At 39.1% G+C, this 12,534-nt stretch overlaps 1 protein-coding gene across 1 annotated transcript; it reads right to left on the reverse strand.

Annotated features, from left to right (window-relative positions):
• Positions 1-3,915: 3,915 nt before the first annotated feature.
• On the reverse strand, positions 3,916-6,959 carry LOC134818262 (uncharacterized). The gene is made up of 7 exons (XM_063827752.1): positions 6,927-6,959; positions 6,552-6,611; positions 6,224-6,380; positions 5,823-5,923; positions 5,386-5,653; positions 4,611-4,762; positions 3,916-4,339 (listed from the first exon to the last, which is right to left on the reverse strand). Exons 3-7 carry the CDS (start codon positions 6,312-6,314, stop codon positions 4,169-4,171), a joined length of 783 nt encoding a protein of 260 aa, XP_063683822.1. The 5' UTR covers positions 6,315-6,380; positions 6,552-6,611; positions 6,927-6,959; the 3' UTR covers positions 3,916-4,168.
• Between the last annotated feature and the right edge of the window lie 5,575 nt (positions 6,960-12,534).

Below are 12,534 nucleotides of genomic sequence, written 5' to 3' on the forward strand. Positions count from 1 at the left end.
GAACTGCAGTGCACCTCATCACGGGACATTCACGTGGCCTTAACAAACACCTACATACCATTCGCAAATAATACACAAGTGCTTGTCCTAAATGTGGCGACGAAGAGGAGACTGTCTCACACTTTCTTAGACAGTGCCCGGCTATTGCCCAAATAAGAGGTCAATATTTCCGGGACTACTACCTCTCTGTCAATGATTTATTCGACAACCAACACATCTCCACCATCGTCAACTTTGCTAACTACACTAAACGCTTAATGGTGCCAGAGGAGTAGGACCAGACCGGTGTAACATAGCGACTACTCAAACGTCGTCTTAGTTCGCCTCTCTCTTCCACACTCAACCACCACCTAATCGTTCATCTTTGACACACCCCACAACACTTACCATCATCCTTGATTACACATCTTGATTCCACCGGCATCCTCCCACAGGACTGCCATACCCCAGAGGTAGGCAAAGCATCCATATGCTATCCTCTCGTGGGCCAACCAGGCCCAGCCTCTCTTTTTTTAATAAAAAAAAGCCTCTCCCGACCCCATGACTCTGCCAGCTACTATCACGTGACTATGAGAATTGAGATAATAACTGTATCTCCTCATCATGATGCTGGATTATGAACTAAATCTACGATAGAGTAGTAGTGTGTAAAAATGGAACATCGAGTTTATTTCTGTAATTCAAATCAATATTTTGTTTACTGTTCCAAGATTTCTAGCCTGTAGAAGTCTGGGTATAAGACTTTTAATTTAAGTCGCACAATACAATAATATTACTCCTCTGCATTTTCAATATCAAGCCGTAAGATTAGTATATCCCAGTAGTCCGATGAGCGATTTGTTTTTTTTGCTTATACTTCAGTGTGATTAGGACATCTAATTTAGCTCTGCAAATATATTATCTTTTGCCGCAAATTCGCCGCGACTATTTTGAGTTTGGCTTTCAAATAGTCGTTCAGGTCCAGCTTGAAAACGGGTTGGAAAAGTCACGTGATAGTCGAATATATTGTGATTAATCACCATCCAATTGCTGAAGGTGTCAGTGAAATTGTGCTATGATTACTCCACATGTATTAATCCACATAAGATATTTGGTTGGGGAGGCGGATTATCGTTGTGAAGTACTGTACTAATCACGAAGTACTGTACACGATGTTTTCAACCCACGAGTCAGAGAGCAACTGCAAGCTCAACTGACGGCTCCCAGATGGCGTATGCACATGTAGGTGAATCAGTCTGATCAAGAAGTTGGTTGGGCTGTGATTGTATCGACCCTGAGTATCCTGCAAGTAGATATTTGAATTGACTAGATTTCCACTGGTCAGCGATTCGGAAAATCATGGGCCGGCATAGTGCCAGGGCGGGTATGATCCGTCAACCTCCGAATTACATGCCTGGTGCTCTACCAATTGAGCTACCGGCCCTATTCAGCTCAGGAATTAATCCACAGCTATTAATCCACATATGTATAACTACACTCTCTAAGCCACAAGAGATTCCAGATCAAATATTGGTACACACTAATCACTATGTAAAGCTATGGCTCAATGGCTGTCTACTTCATATTACTAACCTCGATCAAACTTTTTTCTACGGTTTCTTTACGTTAGTTCGGTTTGTTATCATTTATTTCTTTGCTTCATGTAACAATATCTCCGCCAGGTTTAGGTATAACCCAACCTTGATCTGAGGATCTGATACCACGGCCATAAAGTAGAACACGGCATGAGTAACAAAAATGAGGGTTCATCTTCAAGCAGCATCATTAAAGAGGTAAACAACGACATTGAAAAGATAAACAGCGACAATGAAGAAGAAAACAGCGTCCTTGAAGAGGTGAACAACGAGATTGAAAAGGTAAACAGCGACAATGAAGAGGAAAACAGCGACAATGAAGAAGTGAACAACGACATTGAAAAGGTAAACAGCGACAATGAAGAGGAAAACAGCGACAATGAAGAGGTTAACAACGACATTGAAAAGGTATACTCAGACTTGGAGATCTCGTCATCGAGTAGTAAAAGTGGACAGTTAGAGACCAGCACTCCAGATGAAACCATGAGCTATGACGATATTAACGATGAAAGTAGAGATGAAGATGAAGAAAAGAATGATATGAGAAATGCAACTTGTTACGTTTGCGGCAAATTTTGGAGACCAAATTCTACTCAAATCTCTTGTACTATTGCTAAGTGCCCGAACAAAGCCCATCGAATGTGCGCCAAAATATCTCAGATTGATTTAAAAAAAGGAAGGGTCCATTCGAAATGCTATCCTTGTAAAGGCGAACCAATACCGACCCTTAAAAAAAGCAGCTGCCTCGTGTGTTCGGGAACTATAGGGCAAAAAGTCAATCGAATGACGTGTCAAACATGCAACTGCAAGAATGAATGCCATTTCAAATGCACAAGACTGCAGCAGGGTCGTTACGAATACTTGTACTGTAATAATGCTTGGGAGTGTGACACAGACGATTGTAAGAAAATACCCCGTCCAGAATCTGGTACCATCCAGCCCAATCTCAAATTTCTACAATGGAACGCAAGGGGCATCAACACAAAAACCGAGAAACTTAGCGTGCTAATGAAGAAGGAAAATGTAAATATAGTTCTTATCCAAGAAACTAAGCTCACGACCAATTGTACAAGAACTCCAGAAATACGCGGATACAAAGTTGAAAGAAAGGATAGGCCCGGCAATAAAAATCAGGGTGGAGGACTGATTATGTACATAAAAGAAGATCTGAATTTCAAGAGAAAAGAAGGCGTTGAACTTGACAAACTCAAAGGAAATGTAGAAACCCTCAGTGTCAGCATCCAGCAAAAGAACGGAAAATGGTTTGATATAACAAATGTTTACTACCCTGGGCCCAAACCTGGGAGTGATCGCTCTGACGAGGCAAATATCGATTGGATCCCTGCATCCAACAACTGCGTGATTGCTGGTGATTTTAATGCCCACAATAAGCAATGGGACAAATCCCAACCTGAGAACGACATGGGCACCGGTGTCATTAAATTTATGAAAGATAAAGATATGGTTTGCTGCAATGACGGATCACCCACGGTTGTACCTGGGTAAGTAATTATCGCTAAGCTGAAATGGCCATTGGGTTTCATTAGGACACATTTACAAAAAATTGCATTTCTGGTAAATGAGAAATTAAATCGTGCATGATTGTAAACTTTTATAATTTATAAATGCATGCTGTTCGATCCGTGTGAATTATAAGCAATAAGGTTACATTTTACTTTTTGAACAGATGCAAGTTTTGCAAAACCAGATTGCAGCCAGTTGTTGCAATTTTTAGTTACGGTTTTATTTTTATTTTTATTTTTCTACAGGAGAAGGAGAAGCGCTACCACCGAGGGTAGAAGTTCCCCTGACATAACTATGGTCTCCAAAACCCTGTGGCAGACTGCTGAAGTCAAGTGGAAGACTGCTGAAAACATAGGTTCAGACCACCTACCTATCATATTTGAAATCACAGGAGATGAAAATGAAGTAGAACTTGATAGGACCTTATTTGAGGTTTAAGTCGATGAATAACTGGACATAACATTGTAGATTACATATGGGTAAAGAGACACAATTTATTTGCAGAATTTTATCGCAACTTAATCATTTTTATTGCGATAAAACAATAATTTCAGACTGATTTTTATTTTGTAAGATACTGAAGCACGTTTTAAATTTCTAACCTAGAAAAAAATGAACATATTTCTTAATTTTCCTTATGTTTATTAATGCTAGTGAACCGCCAGTAAATACTATACGAATTTTCGATTATTATTCATCTGATAATTTACAAACAGAATAAACACTTTTTAATCGATGATAAGAAAATATTACAATTACAATAATTATAAATTGATTTAGTTTTTCAAAATAAAACTTTTGATACAATTAAAAAATGTTGTTTTAACCAATAAAAAGTTTCCTTTCAAGAACTTACTGATGAGATAAAATTACAAGAATCAGCTCCTCTCAGTGGCGTAACGTTGCCCGGGGCCCTTCGTTACGACACTGGCTCTTCTTATAGTTTTAACTTGCCCAACAATAAATTAATTTAAATTCAATTATACTTTTAAGTCATCATCATGATTATGCATGCGTAACACTACCAAACGTGACGCTCGCGTTCAAAAGGTTCAACATATTTGCTCCGTTTAATTGAGCGAACAGAACATGAAAACAGCGATATCATAGTAGCCAGCCTCGCCCATGTTCAGCCCCTTAACCATGTCCCTCCACCAAGCCCAGTGGTCCGCACTGTCCAGCAGAACTGCGGCTGTTCCTTCGTCACCGTCAGTCATTACTTTTGCTACATCCTCCAGTATCTAAAATTGGGTTTGTTTTAGGAAAAAAGGTGAATTGCAGACGTTTAATTTGGAAAGTCTTTTGAAATTTCCCTGACACACGTACTGTTGTGAATTATAAAGCTTGCGCTAAAAACGAATCAGCTGCCAGATTGGAAATTTTCGGCTTTTTGTTTGACAACCCTTCCCCATCAATCGAGTATATTGGACTTATAAAATTACGGCAGTCTACAAATTAATCAATTTAATGAATCGGTAGTAATATGAATCAATTAATTAAATCGTCTGTTACCTCCAAATCACCGAGGTCGAAGTCCAGTTTACGGAAATCTGGGCGAGGAGTCCTCAGATAGTCAATATTGGAATTATCCCCCCAGCAAAAATCGTAGTCGTAATCATACTCTTCATCCATGCTTCGTTTAGCTCTTCCCTCTTTGGACAAATCTGGGAGTTTTAGTTCAGTATAAACACCATGCTTCGTTTAGCTCTTCCCTCTTTGGACAAATCTGGGAGTTTTAGTTCAGTATAAACACCATGCTTCGTTTAGCTCTTCCCTCTTTGGACAAATCTGGGAGTTTTAGTTCAGTATAAACACCATGCTTCGTTTAGCTCTTCCCTCTTTGGACAAATCTGGGAGTTTTAGTTCAGTATAAACACCATGCTTCGTTTAGCTCTTCCCTCTTTGGACAAATCTGGGAGTTTTAGTTCAGTATAAACACCATGCTTCGTTTAGCTCTTCCCTCTTTGGACAAATCTGGGAGTTTTAGTTCAGTATAAACACCATGCTTCGTTTAGCTCTTCCCTCTTTGGACAAATCTGGGAGTTTTAGTTCAGTATAAACACCAAATATTAATGTTCCATCGTACAAAACTGAAAGATTATTAAGCAAATTTTAAATTTTCACTAAAAGTTTTTTTTTTCTAAGTCTAATTTTTTTTTCCGTTTTTAAACTAGCATCTAATATTGATTCGGAAAAACGAGTGTTTAATTGTGCGAACCAGTACGAAACACTTAAGTTTAGATAAGACTGTTACGAACCTAGCCAAAATACCTAAACCTATACTCACAACGAGCGGTAATAGTTTCATTTCCCGAAGTAATTCCAGGGTATCGTAGCTTGAAAGCAAGAAAATGAAGATAATTCAGCACATCGTTATTCTCAACGTCTGTCACACAAGCGCAAATATCTGACTGCGGGTCCAAAAGCCGCGCGATCATCTTGTAGCTCCGAGCGACACTATCCCACATCTCCGACATGTGAAGAACGTGGGTTAACTTCACTAAGATGTTTTGGTTCCTTGACCCCCAGCCGGTTCGGTTCATGTTCCGCATTACCTGGACAGAGTTATTAATTTTGTTAAAAATACAGTAGAGCTTTATCCAGGTTTACATATGAGAAATACTGATTTCAGTGATGTGATCCACGTAAATATAAAGTCGACCGATGACGGTGATTTCTTGTGTAATGTAACGGGGATTTTAGAAAAGCTAGCTACATTATTACCAAGTCAAAGCTCCTCATGCCAATTGTAGAGAAGTCCTCATCGTATCCTACCAGTGGGGCGTTAGGAACGACTCTCTTCTCAGCTCCCAGATCAAAGTTCACTGAAAATTAAATTGAAGCATTATATTAAGATTAAGACTTTTAATTTGATTAAAAACTAAGGTTTATAATTTACTTATTGGTGATATTTCTATTGTAAGTTGTAACGTGCCCAACTATAGTAGCATGATCTGACGAAACTACCGGTAGTTAGTAGTTACCTAACTTAGTACATTTTTATTTGATCAATAATAATACAATAAGTAGGTTATACTTATAACTTGTAATAAAAGTATCAGCAATAATCTAAGATAACAATTTAATCAGAAAGCTGAGCTCCCACCTTCAAGCGTACAACAAACCTGTCGGGATGCCGTTCTCCTCGGTAGCATCACTCTTGAAGTAATAACGGATGTCCTCCAAAGCCAGGGAGTGGATGGAGTGAGCTACCATAGGAGCAAAAACCACTCGTTAACCCCGCATCTGACATGATCCTCGGACACTCATTTGGGGTGGGCACTGAAATATTAGTATTCTGTTATCCACGCGTCACGGCACGGTAACAAATAAGGTTATTATATAATATAAGTCACGATCAATATTTAATTGTAATTCTTTATTGATTTTAGGACGTTCTTACAAATAGCATTCTGATCTGTAATTAAAATATATTCAACGTTTTTACATTACCTGCTGAGATTGCAGTGATAGCAACTAGGAGTGAGATGATACCGATCATTCTCATTCTGTCTGAAATATTGTAAGTGACTATTCACTAATAGACTCTACATTATAAATATAATATGTTAAGAACATAATGCTTCAGGTGTCTGAGATATGCATATTCATTTAAAGAGTTGTTTATTACTTTTAATGATATTTTAATATTAAATCCATATGAAAAAGTTTACTTTTAATGAAATCGAAAAATTCCGTCAATACAACAAACATGGCCTCCAAAATTAAATATAATCGCGTCTCAACAAAACATTTTATTTTTCTGAAAAAAAAAGCCACGTGAGAAACTGGCAAACAAATACGGTAATGAGGCAGATTTTATTTTACCTGCTGCACAGTGCACATAAATACATGGTTTCTAACGCGGTGATTGCGTGGCTTCGTTATATTCAAAATATGATTAACCACTTTAATTAGATTTTAATTAGATTCAGTGGGAAAGATAAAAACTTATACTAATCTCTTGGCAGTATCCTCGAAGCCTGACGCTAAAAATACTGGGAAATATCTCTTTTTGTTCGCAAGTGGTGCGATTTGGCTAATGACAAATCCCTCACAATCTACTCGAATTGTAATAGATAATTCTGTCTGGCAGCTGTGATTTGAAATTTAATTTTAAAATCCTAATTGGTTGACCAAATCTAGTTAGTGTTGCCAGTTACACTGCGACTGTTATACGAGTTAAATTGATTTCTTATCTAACCAGAAAACTTAATGAGCCCTCAAGTCGACCTGAAGTCGCCCTGAAGTCGCCCTGAAGTCACTCTGATGTGGCTCTGGTGCAGTCTTACTGCTTATGTGCTTATTAAAGTTGCACCGGGGACCCTAGTCCCTCAACCCTCGAACTTTCGACTTTTGGTTAAAATCCCATCGACTAATTAGGAAGCTACCCTTCACTTCATATATTATTGAAAACTTACATTGTCATGTCTAAATTCACGAGCAGAATTATAGAAAAGCCAAGGATTAGATAGCCAAAGTTGTTATTTTACTGTTACTTTTTGCAACATTGAAATCATCCCTGCTCCTTGTCGTATAGCCAGAACTTCACTGCAATAGAATAAGCTCGGCGATTCTTGAAACAACCTGCCCGTCTTTGTGAAACTAACAAGCTTGAGATCCTTAGGCACATATTTTAAAATAATAATTCTCGAAGACCTCCTACTTTTAAGCCTTATCAACCTTTAAAGAAAATATATATGGTAGGGACTTTAGGACTGCTAGTTTTACACTGTATCCAGAAAATCCACATTTTAATAAATATGACATTTTCACGAGTATGTCTACCGAATTTATAAATCAAACCAGGAAATAGTTATTCAAAATATCATAAATCAAATTTCAAAAAAACATCAATAATTACTATTATAATTTACAACACGGTTTGATAATAAACATTTCAATTATGGTTATCTCAAGAAAAATTATTTTAACTAGCAATTTTGTCGTCCACAAAGTACAAACTTGAATCACCGTCCTTATTTAATATTTCAATCGAAATTTACAGTCAGTTTATTCCCTAATCCTGAAAACTCAAAATCCTCGGAATCAAAGTCTCAAATCGGAGTTTTTAAAATTTTTAGTCCTTCTACCCGAACAGAGAGAGGGAGGTTCGTCCTCCAGGAGGTTGCATGATCTTGGTCGCAGGTTTCTTAGGAGGAGGAAGGGGATGCCTCAATAACGGGGCTCTTCAGATCGTCTGCTGGTGCTTCCTGACCTGAATTGGTTACATGTGTGTTAACTTGTAACTCCTGTGTTGTAATATTTATCTGAGAAATACTCTTTCTAGCCAGAAGGCTACTGTTTTATCCAGCTAGCTGACTCATTACACCACACAACAAATAGGGACAATGCCGACCGGCTATTAACGGCTCATAGCCCTTTAACAGCCGGATTTTAGCCACAACAATTCACAAGTAAGCGTCGGCTATTAGCCAGCTAATAGAGGGCTGTTAAAGGGCTGTAAGAGGGCTGTTAAGATTTTCCAAAGAGCTGACCGAGGTTAGTGGAAAGGGGCTGTAGAAATGCAATTAAAATAGGATTACAGTAACAGCCCTCTAATAGCCATTTTGGAGGCACAAAATACCTATCAGCCGGCTAATAGCCAGCTAGCTGGTTAATTATAGCCGGTCGGCATTGTATATATCCAATGTTACTACACATGGTTTCTGCTATGGCTATTATAAACAGTTTCAAGCATATTTATAGAGTGATAAGTAATAATAGGTTTGTCTAGTATCTTATTGTCAGTTTAACAAAGCACCTGTGTATTGGTCAGTGATAGAGGACTTGTTTCTCTCGTATTGGCACTGGTTGACGGTTTCTTTTCTAACTGGAGCTGGTTCTGGGGGACCCCCGAACAAGTTGAGTTGGGTGTGACCTCCTGGAGGTGCACTTATCCTGTGAGAGTTAAAATTTCACAGTTTAGAGTTGCCTTATTTGGACGAACATTACGTAGACGGATATAATTTTGGGTGGAAATGATTAGGGACACAAAAATGCCTTTGAGGGTACATGGTAGCTGGACTTATACTTGAGTCGGCCATTTATAACATATTGAGACGGGAGACCTCTTGTTTTACGTAATGTCTGACCAAATAAAGTTCGATAAGGTAGTTCATATTAGACAAAGGATAGTCTAGTGGCTAGGTATCCGGACATGGATCTTGATAGACTTGACTACAGTTGTTTGTGCCACCCTTTGTGCCACCCTTATAGTTGTCCCTTTGTGCCACCCTTATAGGTTGTTCCTTTGTGCCACCCTTATAGTTGTTCCTTTGTGCCACCCTTATAGTTGTTCCTTTGTGCCACCCTTATAGTTGTTCCTTTGTGCCACCCTTATAGTTGTCCCTTTGTGCCACCCTTATAGTTGTCCCTTTGTGCCACCCTTATAGTTGTTCCTTTGTGCCACCCTTATAGTTGTTCCTTTGTGCCACCCTTATAGTTGTTCCTTTGTGCCACCCTTATAGTTGTTCCTTTGTGCCACCCTTATAGTTTTTCCTTTGTGCCACCCTTATAGTTGTTCCTTTGTGCCACCCTTATAGTTTTTCCTTTGTGCCACCCTTATAGTTGTCCCTTTGTGCCACCCTAGAGTGCATTTCTAATATTGAATTTGAGCGTTGTGGGAAATAAGTTATCTTTCCTACGACCATAAAAAGCCGTCATTTGAGAAGAATATATGACAATGTTCTATTCGGGAAAAATTTGGGTCACCTCCAAACCAATAGACAAGTGTCTTATAACAACGAAGCCGAAATGAATATAAAGGGGAAAAGTAACCATTTGTCTTGTTCGCACTTACTTTGTGTAAGAAGATTGTCTTTTACCAAATCCCTGAAAAGATTTTACCTCTGTTTGGCCGACCCGAATCTCTGGTCTGTCACACATTCTTAACTGAGAGTTACTATGGTTACTTAACTGAGAGTTACTATGGAGTATGGTTACTTAACTGAGAGTTACTATGGTTACTTAACTGAGAGTTACTATGGTTACTAGACACTATTTGCTGATGGTTAACAGAATTTATCACAGTGATTTATGAAGCTTACACAACTATTATTCATGAGGCTATTAGAAACCCCCCTGGTTTTTTTTTTAGCTAAAACCATTGTTTTTTTTGGGTTGTTACCGTAAGTCAACACTACCTATAAAAAATAATGCTCGGATTTTTAAAATTTTGTACCATGGTTTTCTAGCGACTGTGAGAATTTTCACAATACCAAATTTGTCATACCTTTTTTTGGAAAATCAAGTGGAGTTTCGCCTAGTGCCATTTCGAATGTGCGCGCTTTTGGAGCAAAATTAGCTGTAAAAGTCGCGTAATTTGGACCTAATTTGACCAACTTCGTGATTTTTGGCTATTATTTGGATTATCTTCAGTTTCCCTTGAATGAGATCATTCGAAAATTGGCGACGACCTTCCTATAGGGCTTTTCACAACGTTCCGAAAAATTTTGGTGATAACGGAGTTGATATAGTGATCAAAATGGGGCAAAATACCTGCTTTTAGCTGTAACATAATGTCTATGGTTGATATGCAATATAACTTTTCGGACACCTCCTTGTAAGTCTATGATATAAGACTTACCAATTTTGGTGCAATCGTAGGTCGGGAAGATATTAATATCCTATTTTGTTTGAAGAAAATTGTGGCTGCCGAAATTAGCGCTAAAAACCATCCTACTGTCGGCCGCGCGGCTCACTGCGATGGCGCACTACCTAGAGGACCATGGGTTTTAAGTCTACGCGGCGCCGGCAATAGCAGGTCACACATTTTTTGCCAGCTTGATAACCGCGTCATAGTAGCTCAACGAACAACCATCCCCCTTTCGCTTGGGCCGTTACTGCATAACAGCCTCACGTCCTTAGAACAATTTATCATTTGTCGCACCTCATCCTAAGAGCATCCTTGTCTCGTTACTTGTCACATGTAATTTTGCTAAAGAGAACTGTATGTGATAGACAAAAGAAAATCTGTAGTAATTTTCTAAGACAACTTGATAATATTGACGGACGCCACACACCAGCATATGACATACCATACCATAATCCCACATGCGCATTAACTTTATATGCTTAGTCGGCACTGTCCCAACTGCCAAAAATTGCCAACACCTTTGCCCAACAGAATGCCAGCTACAGTTATACACTGTGCCTCAAAAATAGGGTGGAAATCACGTGAGAGGTGAGAATGGTAGGGCCGGTATAATATGTATGGTATGCTGTACACCTAAACAAGGACTGAGTGCATAGGACGGTATATGCAAGTGTGGAATGATTCATTCGGGGGTAGTTTTGCGAATTCTGTTTCAATCCCTCTTCACGCTCTTAGCTACCTCACCAACTCTTAAATCAGGTTTTCACAGTCTACTCAACAAAATATTTTATCAATACATAGGATATCGTAATAAAAATCTGACTTTTATCTCACTAATAAAGTAATAAGCTCTCCCAACAGAATCATCACATAAATAATAAGGATAAGTCGAAAAGGGTTCGATCCGGAGAGGTGCACCCCCAAGGTGTATCCTTTCCCCTTTCCCTCTGGAACCTGTAGTCCGCTGATTCTCCTCCTACCACCGCAAGACCAGGGATCTGCAACTTTTTGCGACGATCTGATTTCTCTGCAGAGGGGAATGATTTAGATATCATCCTCAAAACCATCAACACAATAAGAAAAAATGGTGCCAAACCAAAGATCATGCATAAGCGCACTCAAAAACACAAATAGTCATGTTTACCTGGAAGTGGAATAAAAATGGACAATAAGACCTGTGGTGGTGGGTAACACCACTATAGTCTTTCCGAATCGCCAAATTCCTAGGAGTGACCCTCGACAGCAAGCTCAATTGTAATGAATATATCAGCCAATCCACCCAAAAAACGACGGCAATCCCTTATGCAATGTAAAAGACTGCGCCCCACATGGTATAGGGAGCCCCAAAAATGCAAATGGATGTACAACCGCTGTCATCAGACCTATCCTATTCATAATGCTGTAGAGATACGATTATGGCAATCCAACACAGATACCAACGCGAGGAAGTTCAAAAGAGTTCAGGCATTGGCATTTGAGAATGATGTCTGGTGCAAGCCTATTGCTAATACTCCCTTCATCACATCGCACTGAACCACCTCCACTAACACTCAGAAATCATCTTTTCCTGAGGAGGCGAAGCAGCAAAGGTTCTGCCAGGCTTCAAGCCTATGGTAGCCTTAACCCTCGAACTATCGCCCCCAGAAAATTACCATCACAACTCACACCAACTATAAACAAACAATTCATGGTAGACCTCAACATACCACACAAAGCAGAGAGAGACCTATCTAATCTATACCTACCATGATGCTTGAACGACGCTTCACGGTCACCACTCCTGAACTGACCAACATTGAATAGGAGAGATGAGGCTCGCCTGTGTCATAGTCCAAAACC

The sequence above is a fragment of the Bolinopsis microptera genome, chromosome 7, assembly GCF_026151205.1.
Source record: "Bolinopsis microptera isolate Bmic1 chromosome 7, MBARI_Bmic_1.0, whole genome shotgun sequence".
Lineage (NCBI taxonomy): Eukaryota > Metazoa > Ctenophora > Tentaculata > Lobata > Bolinopsidae > Bolinopsis > Bolinopsis microptera.